At 44.8% G+C, this 13,689-nt stretch overlaps 4 protein-coding genes across 4 annotated transcripts; 1 reads left to right on the plus strand and 3 right to left on the minus strand.

Annotated features, from left to right (window-relative positions):
• Positions 1-1,590: 1,590 nt before the first annotated feature.
• BDW43DRAFT_293810 (glycosyltransferase family 25 protein) lies at positions 1,591-2,935 on the minus strand. Its single transcript, XM_032043868.1, has 2 exons — positions 2,152-2,935; positions 1,591-2,012 (listed from the first exon to the last, which is right to left on the minus strand). Exons 1-2 carry the CDS (start codon positions 2,919-2,921, stop codon positions 1,748-1,750), a joined length of 1,035 nt encoding a protein of 344 aa, XP_031894380.1. The 5' UTR covers positions 2,922-2,935; the 3' UTR covers positions 1,591-1,747.
• A 1,572-nt stretch (positions 2,936-4,507) lies between these two features.
• BDW43DRAFT_316719 (uncharacterized protein) lies at positions 4,508-5,566 on the plus strand (the record flags this gene model as incomplete). Its single annotated transcript, XM_032048374.1, has 2 exons — positions 4,508-4,979; positions 5,040-5,566. 2 exons carry the CDS (start codon positions 4,508-4,510, stop codon positions 5,564-5,566), a joined length of 999 nt encoding a protein of 332 aa, XP_031894381.1.
• Positions 5,567-8,993: 3,427 nt separating this feature from the next.
• BDW43DRAFT_316720 (uncharacterized protein) lies at positions 8,994-9,527 on the minus strand (the record flags this gene model as incomplete). The annotated part of the gene is made up of 1 exon (XM_032048375.1): positions 8,994-9,527. One exon carries the CDS (start codon positions 9,525-9,527, stop codon positions 8,994-8,996), a length of 534 nt encoding a protein of 177 aa, XP_031894382.1.
• Positions 9,528-11,388: 1,861 nt separating this feature from the next.
• BDW43DRAFT_323821 (ankyrin repeat domain-containing protein) lies at positions 11,389-13,689 on the minus strand (the record flags this gene model as incomplete). The annotated part of the gene is made up of 7 exons (XM_032049827.1): positions 11,389-11,874; positions 11,908-12,141; positions 12,235-12,348; positions 12,412-12,560; positions 12,617-12,896; positions 12,953-13,391; positions 13,652-13,689. The coding sequence occupies 7 exons, from the start codon at positions 13,687-13,689 to the stop codon at positions 11,509-11,511; spliced, it is 1,620 nt and encodes a 539-aa protein (XP_031894383.1). The 3' UTR covers positions 11,389-11,508.

Raw genomic sequence — 13,689 nt, forward strand, 5'->3', positions numbered from 1 at the left:
ATCAGCATTTGTCAAAAGGCTGGTACGAGAACGGAACGGCAAGTTGAAGGGTACGCTGTCTTCCGCAAGCCGGGACATTTCAATCTGAGGAAGTGAGGTACGTAGAAATCTTAAAAGATGAAATATTAATATATGAGTTTCAATTTTTCGTAGTCCAGTAGATTGAAAATATTGCAGGCCTTTAAATAGTATGAGATGTATTCCATAGGCGTTTTGTAAAGACGATCTAGAGTTGAACAGTTATACATTACATTCAATAATGTAACATTCCCCTAATACACTCCGTCATCTTAGCCCAATCAGCCTCGGTATAGTTTATACAGGATAGAGCCCAGCCAAGGCGCTTTTTAGCTACCTTGTCAGCCAATTTAGGACATTTTTAAGCTTTTCATTTGCGATATCCTGACTCATGAATGAAACTGTAGAGTGTACGGCGAGATACACACACAAACGCCCAGGGGCTAAGCCGAATGGGCAACTATCGCTAATCTACTAGTCATTTCCCAATATGTGACTTGTCTCCTTACAGCCTATACAAATTCACTTTTAGCTCATGCTGTCTCAACTGCCAGTGTTGTAGGGGATTCTCGTGGGCTAGTAATTTTGTTAGTAGGCTGGCTAGAAGGCGCTTCTTCAAGTGTTCAACATCCTATCTTTAGCAGCTGAAGCACGTCTACCGTGTCTAGCCACGAGGTGGTCAATGTGAGTTAGGTCGGGAAGAGTGGGTGGTTTGTGTTTGTCTACATGGTTGAGCGGCGTCGAGCCGGCCCGTGGCGATTGGAAACCGTATTGAGGTCCGTACCGCTTCAAATTTTGAGGTCCAGTTTTGATTATCTGAAGGCGTTTTTCCCCCTAGGAAGAAGGATATGTTGCCTCGGTGGGTGTTGGTACATTGCAGCATTTCTGTCCAATATGCCGTCCACTTCCGACATCGAAAGAGGAAGTACTCGACGGTCTCTCTTGCTTGTCCACATGCACACTGATCCGTCTGCGCAACGTTGATTCGGTAGAGATACCCATTTAATTTTGCCACGCCAGTCCGAAGTTGAGCCAGCACGCTCGCTTTTCACGATAACCGATCATACAGCTGTCGGGTGTGTTTGCCTGGGAGGGCCGCATCCACTCTTTTAACGTGTTTGCCCACTTTCTCTGGAAAGCCTTTGCTGATGCCTCGTTGGGATCGTGCGATATTGAGAGTTGTTGATTTTATCCTGGGGAGCTGTGTGTATGGCGTGGCGCCCACTTGGGTCGCCGCCCTGGCCTGCACTTTAGCCAGGCCCAACAGTTTGTTATCCTCGCTTGTAGGGACCCAACGGATAGTAATCCTGTTTCCGTTTCTTCGTAGTTTTCTAATCGACTTGTATATTGGGCAAACACATTGCTGGCCCGACTGTGGTCGCGGGCTCCTCAGTGTGAGTGCGGCCGCTTTGTTACTTGTTAGCAGCGTAATTCTATAAAGTTTCACTGTCGGTAGCGTCCTCAATGCGTTTGCCATGCTGCCAGCTCCCATGAGTATGTGTTCTGCTCTAATGCCAAGTGTGACGGAGAAGGTCTTCAGTCTCGGCTATTTTTCTTTTCTTTTCTTTTTCCTGAGTGACAAAGGGCAATCCATATTCATACTGCTGATTTGTCTACCTTTCGTCAATTTTCACAATAGTAATCATATGTCTTGATACATAAGGTAAATCGCTTCAATAAGGAATAAAAAAGAAATCAAAAAGGATTAAAGACAAAGCCAATATGACATTCATGCAGAATCGGGAATGTACAAATAACCGTGGGGTATTTCAACTGTCGCAAGATCGATTTTCGGCGCCGGCACATCATCCCATTGTGCGAGTATCGTCGTTTCGTTATTCGCAAGTGGTAAAATGTTTAGCATGGTGCTATAGGTGAGAGAACGGGAGCTTGCTTCATGCCACGTATCGTCGCCGTCGGTGATATCCGAGTCTCGCGAAGCTGGCCCACGTTGTGCCCAGGTGCCCATTAAACTTGGAAAAGTTGATAGACATCTATACGGGACTTTTAGAATGTTAGTGCACAAGAAGTTATACCCCAGATCAACGGGCTCGTCAATGCCGACGTATTACGGGCACCCTCGTATGTGAATGCCATTGCCCAGGAGCAGATAGCATTATCCCCATAGAATACAAGGCGATACGGGCACCCTCGTATGTGAATGCCATTGCCCAGGAGCAGATAGCATTATCCCCATAGAATACAAGGCGATGGCTCTCGAAGTTCGGGTCCTCTGATAGCCCTGGGCGGACAAACTCGTTTTGGTGAGGTCGCGGGGTTACGGTCAAATCATTAGGGATCACGTAGAACTTCGGCTCGCCTCGCGAATTTATCCCGCAATGTCCCAGCCATAGCATATCCCAATCGTCGCCATATGGGGAAGATGGGACACCCTTGGCTCCCTGAAGCGCCCGGGTTCCCCGTGCAAATTCGACCATTTGAGCCTTGATGTTCACATCCCAGTCCGAATCATCCTCCATAAGGACTGCGCTGCCGATTCTACTTTCCACGATATGTCGCAAAGCATTCATGTGGGCGCGCCAACTTCCGAGCTCGGCGGGTTTATCGCGGTGCTTCTCCTCTGTCCATACAGCTGGTAATGCTTTCGGAGGTATTTCGGCTGCTCTTACGCCTTCAAGCCAATCCACTTCCAACCCCGTATATGATGCCGCCAGAGTGATCGCATCATGCTTATCGGTGCGCTCCTTGAAGCCGATCGCAAATATCTTCTCGAACCCTAAGGTAGCATTTCTGATCATATTATCGAGCAGCGACTCGTCGTTGGCAGGGCCCCTTGCGGAAGGAATCCAGAAACCATCGCCGTTTTCCAACCATGAAAGCCAGATCACTATGCAAACAATGAGCAAAGCAATGGACAGCTTTCTGCTGCTAAAAGTGCGCATTATGCCAACGTTTCACGGTGAGATACTGTAAAGAAATAGGAAGCTTGTTTTGTGGCTGAACATAAGATTGAAAAGGACCTCGCTTAATAAAACAAATAATCAAGCGTTTATCTTGCTCAGTATAATGTCTCGGACAGCATGATCATCGTTGGGTTTGATAATAATCTTGCAAAGTAGCCCGGTCAGTAGTTGAGTAGATGGTTGAAAGGCTTATCTAGAGCCTCTGCAATCTTAGAGCCACTAGCACCACCAAAATGAGCTCCCTGCATAAAAGCTCGCTCTGCTGGCTTCAGCTCAGTATCACGCCTAATGTTAGGACTTAAGGTCTCTAGAACTCGACGTTCAGGCATAGTTCTAGGTGGTTGAAAACATGAGGCTGTTTGACATGTTGTTTACGCGCGTGGGAACTAAGTCTGATCCCTCAGACTTCCTACTAGGTTCTTTACCTTCTAACTGCTTGCACCGGACGCTTATTACAGTACATGGGACAGTTCATGCATTAAGTCAATCTTTTTGCTCTTCCTTTTTGATACCCTTATAGTTCTGGCCTAGGGTACAGGTTCTGATCCACCGGTTTGCTTCCCGCTGGCCTACATCGCCTGCTTATTAGAGCTCTGAACTCGTTACAATACTTCCTAGAAAGTACATACCATGATATGCACTTTGAAACTAACTTGAATCCTACCTTTAAGCTACACTAGTCCTCTTTCCGTTAGAATTTGGGGAAGGCCAATCGGGACTGTGGGATACAGATGATACTAGCTCTATATGGGTTAGCTACATTTTAGTACAGGTTTGTAAAACTTTCTGAGGTGTATAGCAAGGAATTATATTTTGGGAGGCATTGTAAAAGCTAAATACAATGAAAAGGGAAAAAATGAAATTAAAAGTGCAAATGCAGGCTTGGTTATCGAGTATTGTTGTGAATCTATCCTCATTAGTGTACTTTGAGTCCAAGGTTGAACAGTTTTGCTATGAACATGGATAAAGAATGTTTATCTACAAAGGTTCCCTCACTTCAGGAGTAAGTTCACTATGTTGAATACATGTTGGTGAAGAGAAAAGACAATTGTTTACAGCCGGGACCACTTATTTCAGGCATGCATCTGCAGTTCTGAGGAGTTGTTGAACATCTTTAATTTTTGAACATGTGTTCACAATGACTGTGTGGGCCAGACCCACATGTCTAAATGATGAGACTCACCACTGTTATCTAATTTTTCTTATTTCTTTCTTTTTTCTTACTTTTTTTTGGTTAAAATTACTTGGTGTGGGGACTGAACTGATATCAGCTAGAGCATGAAATAAAAGCCAATCAACTGAGTAGCTCTGCTTAGTATTAGATAACTGCGAGATTTAAAATTTCTCAACATATACTTCCTCTTTGCTTTCTTTGTTGGTAGGACGTTGTGTAGGCGCTACTGTATCTCCGAATACACCTAGTTCCAGAAGGCCTAACATTTAACAGCTAAGTATGCCCACCTTGGAGAGCTGCAAGTCATCCTACAATAATTTTTACATAGAAGTACCCTTTCTCCTCGTTCTGGAATATCTCAATCCGATACTGTACTTGGGCCTTTCTCGAGATGGATTTTGTTAGCCGTCAAAAGGGCCTCCGATTGAAACGGTTTGAGTCTCCAAAGCCATTGCTATCAAATCTCGAGCTCTGCAATGCCTACCACACTGTCCTGGGTAGAGGAGAAAGTCTCGCACAGTACTTGGGAGAGAATCTGTTCTGCAATTTCTTGGAAGAAAAGTTCAGCAATATCCTCCGGTCCAGTCCCCACCCCCCGAAGCTAGAGTATAAAGAACGGGCCGATGGTCTCGGCTGGGTCGGTCTCATACGCCACCTAGACCCCGATCAGCTTCAGAAAAATGGCGATGGTATATATCGCTGCAACGTCCAAGGACATACGGTTGAGGCATCGGAGTCTGTATATCAGATGCTCAAGAGCGGCTTTCTTCAGCAGTTTATCGGGGGAGATATACAAAAAGAAAGAGAAATCACCGAGCTGTCAATTGCAGAAGCGTCGAAGTGGTATGACTTTGCTTTACAAGGTAAGATGAATATTGACGTGCAGCCTCCAGGGTACAGCAGCTAATGGATGGATTCGGTAGCCGTGGAGAGCTTTGGTAACCTGCTTCAGGAGTTAGATAAAAGGTCTGATGCGCTGCATGCCACATCAGGTGACATCCCATTTGGGAGACCTTTCACTACCGCGGAGCCTTCAACTACCCAAGGTCCTACCCCCCAGTGGGCTTGGTGCAGCTATAACTGCTGCAAGGACATTGTTAATGACATATGTCCACAAGGACGCCCACGTACCCCGCCACAGGCAAACCAAAGTTTGGCCAGAAGGTCCTGGTCCCAGAGCCCCCAGACAGATCAAACATCAGGTACCTGTTCGCATACGGATCTAAATATCGCAGAGCAGTTGTGTACTACCATTACCTCGGAGACAAATTCTCACCACTGGTGCCCGGAAGAAGAGAAGGACATTTCGGACCAGCTAGATCATATACAGGTATCTAATTCGCGCTCAAGAGGGGCGACTGGTTACAAGAGAAAAAGAAGCCGAGCCAAGCGGCGGCGAATGGCACAGTTGGCTGCTGCAACACAAAACCTTACTTTGGCGCGTATGTAGCGTGCACAAGGCGTTGAGAGCACACACTTACGTTGCGAATAGCTTCTGGATTTATTTTAAGTACATTGTCCTGGTGCGTTATGTGTATATCTATTGTGTAGCACTTGTCCTGCACGAGTTCCTTTATGCTCCTCTATATTAATAGACCATCGTTTTCCTGTGGGCGCACAGAACCCCTGAGACTTTAATATATAGCATATGGCTTACTCAAAATCGAATTCTAACAACGATCTCCCACCACTGTACGAAGCTGCTACATAGTTAGGAGACACCGGATACTAAAAAACAATGTGCGTTATTATAGCCAAGGCAATTGAATGTTATAACGAGCCCGGATATCGATGGGCTATCCAGAGCATGATCTTGAACTATAAGGTTATGGCCGGCGACATAGGCGGCGTTGCTCAATTGAAGCAGAATCCGAACTATAAAGCAAACCCTTTAATGTCGAGTTCATGTTATCATCTCTGCATTTGGTCAGACATGTTGTTTAGGATGGGATATGAAGCTACCAACACCCTCCTGAATTATTTACTTTTTTGGCTTGATGCATTAATGATGTCTCGTATCGCTTAGAAGGTTAGGCCGACGTGGTTGACTTCTCCACTTCTTTGCCAGCCGTTGACTTCCTTAAGCCTAGACCGGCAGTTCCGAGCTTCGCCCCGTGCGTGATGCCATGGAGCGCACCAAGTCTCCACCCGTCACGGGGTTCGTAGTACAGACAACCAACTGTAAGTTGTCTAATGAGAAGGGCACAGGCCAACCTGAGCCAATACGATCATCAAGGTTATATATTAGTACCTTGATGGTAAGCTCTTGGATTTGACAGCCTTACTTTTACAGTACACTACTAGTAGTGTTCCGACTAGACCCAAAGGGTTAAGTCTAACTTAGGCTGCATCATTTTCCAGGCTTCTGTCAACCGTGTAACATATATTCATGACCTACCTAGGACCATCCTTTCATATTCTCTCTGATTCGGAGTGTGCTACCGTGTGGAGAGATTTGGGATCTCTGGTAACCGACTACGATTAGAGTTGAATCCCGACATTTAGGTATACGAAGGATCCCTTGGCCGTTTCGGCTAGTAGATTTCAAGCTACGTGGTAATAGTATAAACTATAATCTCGCCTTTTGTTACTAGGCAAAACATGTATTCGGGAGTAGTATTATGTGGGGAGGTTATGGTTTGGTTGCATGCGTATTAAGCGGTCATGGCACTAGAAAGGGAGGCAACTCTCGTCTTCTTTCATTGTACTATCTCCTTCATCTGCTACTTCCTGCTATCCTCTATCCCGCAATATTAAACTCGGTTTTCCCTGGAAGATCAACAATGAATTGAAAGCTCAAATATGGCAATGGCTTTTGTTAACGCCAGACTCACTGCATAGACCGCAGTGCCAGTTTCTTTCGTATTGATAATTTTGAAGAGCCACGTCCTGTAGCCTCTGAGAAAGACACCATTCCTTAGTCAGTACATAAACCGAGGCGTGCAGAATTTGCAGTAGAGGCCTTGCTGAACATATTTCAGTATAGTTCAGGAGATACCAAAATGGACGATTTTCATACCTGAGCCTTCTGTGGCTGGACTTGGGTGGTCGTAAAAGCCGAGGTAAATGAGCTGTAGTACCCTCCAGACAGTTTGGATATCTGTGTTCTCAACCCGTAACTCTCGAGTAGCAGGTGAGTGTGAAGTTTCCTGGAAGTATTCCGCGAGGTACGGGCTTTCTGCCCCAAGTACCATGCTGTGAATGGAAATACTCCTACTCCCCACGAAAATCTTTGCATCGCAGCCTTTCATGTTTCTCCATAGCCTTTTTCGCTTTTCCTGAACTGCTCGTTCGATAAATCCCGATGGAAGCATATTGATTTGAGTGTTATGTATATGATAATGGAAATATACCATTCAATGTTAGCTTGTTCATAGCGCCTAGCCGATAATTATCGAGGATATTAATTAGGCCACGAAAAGTGAATACCTAATGTCACTCGACTTTAGTAATATCTGTATCAAGTCTAGTAATCAGCGGAATTCCGCTCTGACCCGCTCCTCCCTAGCCGCAAATGGGTCGAAGGTGCGGGGGCATTAATTTATGGAAATGTTTCGCTTAACTGAAGACATATTGTAAGTGTTGAATAGGCGCAAATAGCTAACATAGCTGAACTATTCAGTAATCAGCTGAACTTAAGTTAGACCGTCTGTCCCGCGTTCAACACGGACTATCATAATTGGAGTGGCCAGTCTCATTTTATCTCTGATCATGCATTACTGGTTGAAAGTCACCTGATATGCAAGTTAACAAGGACAATTGTGCTCAATATATATTGTAACCCTGTTCAACAGGTGTTTCGACTATCCATAATGTCCTCGCAGCGCAGAGCTTGCGTCACAATTAAATAAAGTGTAAATCATGTACTAGGACATCAGTGACAGTTGCAAGTGGACAGAACTCTTGGTGGGTACTAGATAGTATGGCCCTGTCAGGGTAGAAAGCAGTAAGTGAATTATTGAGACCTCTACACACCCACTATACCGAGGTTCTAGTTTTGTATCACTGTGTTGTAATAGGAGCTGTTATATATTTTGGTAAACCTGAGGATTTTTAAATACTGCTGATACGGCAGCCTGTATATGCGTAAAGTCTTTCTTCAGCACGTAGGTAATTGGGGACTTATACTTCTCCACACTGGAGCCTCTGAGATGCACCTTATTTCAGGCAATAGGTATACGTATCTCTCTGTCAAAACAAAAATCATTATGGCAGGCTAAAGACTAGTCGTGACCTCTGCAACAGTCTATCCATGCTTAAGTATATAAGTGGCTTTTAAGTGGCAGCTTGAATTTTATCTAAAACTGATGGCCTTTCTTTCCTTAGCTTGAGAGGAAATAGGAAGATCTACTGGATTGTCAACGGCAGTGTGACAACGTAGGCTATAGAAGGTACAGGGGCCTTGGAATATTTTGACATAAGAATGAAGATGTTACTCATGTTATCGAGAAACAAAATCAAAAACACAGGCATACTTAATGAAAGGATACGGAGTTGAACACAGTTTGCATGGCCCTGCTCTGACATCCTTACACGGAAACCCTATTCTGCACTTTTGAAACTCCAGTGCTTGGGATCTTGAAGCTCTTTCGTACCAGGCGATGATCGCATTGTTGGATTGCTTCCGCCAAGTTGGTACACTATTCTCTCTGCAATGTGTAGCCACTTTCCTGACTACCTTGTTTGCTGCTAGCAAACTTACCAACCTTCTTTTTTGTTTAGAAAGTAATTTTGCCCACTTCAGGTATGCTTCATACATAGTTTGCCTTAGCATTTGCATCTCTGCAAACTTGCGTTCTCCTTGCATAAAATCTGGAGAGAACGAGACAAAGTCTATGTCAAAATACTCCAACTCTCTGATCACAACTCGCGAAGTCTCAGTGAGCTTCTGCAAGCTCCGCCGCAGTACAGCCATTTGAATTTACCACGCTCAACAAATCAGGACTGCAGTCCACCATTAACGCGAACAATTGTAGTTGACTGTGCTTGACGGCAATATGGAGCGCAGTGTCTCCATCTGTGTCAGTTACTTCAAGGTGCTTTTGTCCAGTGACTTGCTTAAACTCGAGTAATAGTATAAGAACAGCAATTTTTCTGCTATTCTCCTCTTCGGCACCGTACATATATCTCCTGCGTTCCGAGAACATATAATCTCCGTGTAGCCAACGGGAGATTGGGGTCAAAGAGCCTGGCCATTCGGTGGATCGTTCCGTCAATAAAGATAGAATTAGCGAAGGGTCAAATAAGTCTAGCATATCACATGCTTCATCTGCGTATAAACAAGGTTCGCCACTGATGCCACGGAGCAGTAGGTGAACCAGATTATTGTTTTGACTGTCATGGACTGCCTGGTTTGCACCAGCCTCAAAGAGGATACTAGCAAACACCGTTCGGCGTAGGGAGAATGCCATGGCTAACAGTGTGTACCATTCTACAAACCTCATTTCTAGCCCTCATGATGGAGAGGTTGCCAAATACCTGACCAGTTGCTCAGATTCATCGGTGGTTTGATAGTACAGCACAGTGGAGTAGTAGGTTTCCTTAAATGTTTCGTTAATACTAATACTCAACAAGAAGGCGCGCACATACTTACTGTCTAAACCAATCCATCCTATAACTGGCTTGAGGGGTTGGATAGACCTATCGGCTTGGGATTGCTTTTCCATAATCGTATCATATCTAGGCACTTTTCCGTAATCATCGCTGGCAGCTTCAGACTCGTTATTGAGAAGCCACCTAACACTTGCTAAGTTGCCTTCGAAAGCTGCGAGAAGAAGTGGGGATTCAATAAATCTCCGTTTCACCTGAGAATATTGAGTACGGGTCGTCTTCCGATTTTTTCGTCTTTTAAAGTAGCTCAGTAGACCAATGTAGTACCCGGGATCCTGTGGGATAATATCGTGCCGGTTCTTGACAACCCTAAGAAGCATAGAAAGACATCGAAGATGGCCTAATTTTACTGCGAGACTCAAGGCACTTTCAAGGCACGAATTGGCGCCTGATTTATCGCTCTGTGATTTTGAAAAAAATGCTCAGGATCAGGTTGACCAAAAAATTAGGAGTGGAATATCATTCTGAATAGTGGTGTGATCAAGGAGACAGGCTCTGGAATTCTTGATTGCTCTTTGCTCCTTCTTGGTTCTAGCTTCCTTGGTTTCGACAGAAAGGCCTCACAGTGGAATGATAGCATCTGCATGCGTGTGTAACCTTCTATATCTGCACAATTTATAGGCTGTTGATTGTCGTGCCGTTCATCCCATCCGTCCCCCGTTAATCCTTTAGTTTTGGCTGAATTGTGCTGTTTGGAAACAATCCGTAAAATGATGGAGGCAGCTTTCAGGTTCCCTCATAAAATCGCGATGGAGAAAGGCGCGAAACCTCTGCTATCGCACATGTAGCCTAGCAAAGGCTGTTCATCTTGATGCCATTTTGTCAATGTAAGCTTAATGATCTCATGAGTATCCCCAGACCATGCAGCCTCAAATCTACTGTCTGTTAGATGCTTTATCATTATTTCAAGACTTGATCTTGAGGGAGGGACCTTACAGCCTCAAATAGCCATGATTTTGTGCCTCAGTGATGTGCAGCAGGTTGAAAGTGAATGCAAGTTTGAATGGATTAGCTTTGTCATTCTGCATCCTAATATCTGTGCCACACAGCTTCCCAAAACTATTGTGCGTTTCTGCAGATAGCCTGGCACCATTTTGAACCAACTTGTCCTCCAAAAGGTGAAAATCATGAGCCAGAGAATCTAGCATGACTATATTTAGACCCGATCTGCTGATATTCTGGAAGTCCTCTAGTCTCTGTTCGTGTGCTTGACAAGAGTGTTCAATGCTGTCCCTAGCCTCTTTCAGGGCTTGTTGTGCCATCTAAAATTGATATGAGCCTTCTTCAAAACCATGTAAGTATGTATCGTCGCTTTCATCCATGTCATATGGCAACAGGAGACCTTGTTTACTGTCCCTATATTGGTCTAAGCTTTCTGAGCTTGAACTGGACACAGTCTAGGATTGTTCCCTTTCGTGTGCCAATAGCATAACCAGCAAAGTCGAATGTGACAAGACGGTTCAAAAGGACGGATTAAACCCCAACTCGGATCAAGTCCAAAGCCACTGAGGGTTGATTATTAGTGATTGCAATTGTTAAGGAATTTGCAACACTTTCTTTTAGTATATTTTGGTACCTTTCATATGAATCTCCAGAGTACGAGATGATGTACGAGGACCTTATGAACTTCTCAAACTGGTCAGGTGCCTTGTCAACAAATTCCATAATTTTTGACGACGTGGCGGAATTTCGACTTTCTAAAGCAGCAACAAGTGTAGACAGGAGAAGCTCTCTCCGATTTGGAGACTCCCAAAACATGTCGAAAATCTCGAAGTGCTTGCATTAAGCGAGGTAGTGGAAAGCAGTTCTTCCATTTGGATCTGTCTCCATGACGAGGGCTTCGAGCTCCAAAAGTTTCTTGACCATAGGAATTGCCAATACTTTGGTAACGAAAGAGCCAAGATCAACCGCCGGTAGCATAAGAGTATTGTAAGTACTTGCACCGAATGTGGCAAGCTCTCCAACTACATCCGTGTGACCATGGATGATAGCGAGATGGAGAGGCAAGGCTCTGGTATCCCATGAAAGAAGATCGATATCATATGTATCATCCTTTGGATATATATTGTCCAGATCATAGTCAGAAGGGGGGCTTTCGCAGTACCATTCTTCCTCGGCTTGAACAGGTGTTCGTCTCAAGCCATTGTCCTGACTGTTCAAATTGTTTCAAGTGAGAAGCACACTTATAATTTTTGTCTCACCACGCGCAGCTGCAAGACGAAGGGCTGTCTTCCTGTTTACCAAACGCGAAGTTAAGTCGGCACCGTTGTCTAACATGATCTGTACAATTTCAGGAGTGGAACACATACATGCTAGATGCAATGGGGTTCTTCCCAATTTATCGCGATGATTCAGTTTAATAGCCCCTTTTACAATGCAGCTCTCTACCTCTTTAAAGCCATGTTCGACTATTGCCTGAGAGAAGAGGGTTGTATCGTCAAGGTAGGCCATACCTAAGAGTGGTACATAAGCATTGCCCACTACAATGTAGGGTTTATTGGAGTTTACATACTTTGTCCAATTAATTTTGCTCAGAGGGTGGAAGCTCCCAATCATCTGTCGTCCTGGGTCATCCTTGATGAATGTAAGCCCACCAGAGACATAAGTTTGATTGATTTCTTTCTATAACATCAGCTCCTCTTGGTTGCTTGGCTTGGGACACTTCCCGCAGCAGTCGTGGATGACTTCTTCAATTGTGCCAAAAAAGAAAGCATGACGATAGAAGCGGTCCAGGTTATCAGAGTGTTTAGCAGACAACGCAGAATTTGACATGAGGTCATTATTGAACAAGATTTTCTTAATCTTCTCCGCATAAATACCCTTCACATAAGGGACTATCTACCAGAAAAGTCAGTATCCAGCAACTTCGGTTTGGCGATAGCGAGGAGACTAACAAATGTATGGTAGGTTGATTCTGCATCTTCTTCTTGTACCACTGGTTCTGCTGCATCTCCAATTGTGTCGCTCTCCTCGTTCCATTCCGGGACCTCGTCGCCCCATTCACCCATGGTATTTTCTGCTGGCATACTGGAACGGGGGTACTTAAGATAGCCGCGATTTTCAAACCTTGTGAGTATGTATTTATCGCGTTGCGATCTTTTTGGCAGTTGTTCGAAAATCAATAGACGAGCCAGACCCAGCGTAGTTGCGGGGCTTCTCCCGAGAATCATCTAAAAGTCCTTATTAATTATGTTAATGGGGATCAGGCACAGGCATACTTACCTACTGGATTAATCCGCGAGCGGTCCAACTGGGGACAGAAAATCTCGAAGCCACGACACGCGTACTTCGAGAGGCGGCTTTCGTAGGATGGTGACCTCTTTGATAGATTAATTCGATTTGTTTGCGCGATATATGATGTCAGCGCACGTGGCGCCAGGTGACCATCGTATGCAGCACAAGAACAATTGACATCAAAACCTGTCAGTATTTCCGATATTGACTTGTAAATCCTCAGCACTATCTGAACATGGCGGATGGGATACTGAGAAGCTATCGTTATGGCACTCTTAGACCTGACAGTAACCGTTTCGTGCCAGATGGAATTCTTGATGCTTCTCTCGATTTGCCTTATCTTTTCCACAGCCTGATCTTCAGTCAAACCATACAAGAAAAGGTCGACATCAGATGCGAGGGTAAACTTCTTATGATAGAACTCACGGAGTCTTTGCCTTGACCCACGGTATTCCTCCGGGACAGGGAGTAAAGGTGTGACCACAGCACGCCCGGCGACCACCACATTATTCCAATCTAAAAACTGCAAAGTTCCTTCAGAGACGACATTAAAGTTGGCCTCAAACTCTCAGGATGTCGATACAACGGCGGGAGACCCCGTTGGTCGTTGATCAACATCCTCAAGAGGCAAAATGTATTTGCTCTTAAGGCAGTCTGGCTCAGACACAATATCACGCGCCCGGACTCGTACATCGGCCCATCCGTGATTATGATAAACAGGGACGACAT

The sequence above is a fragment of the Aspergillus alliaceus genome (assembly GCF_009176365.1).
Source record: "Aspergillus alliaceus strain CBS 536.65 unplaced genomic scaffold BDW43scaffold_82, whole genome shotgun sequence".
NCBI lineage: Eukaryota > Fungi > Ascomycota > Eurotiomycetes > Eurotiales > Aspergillaceae > Aspergillus > Aspergillus alliaceus.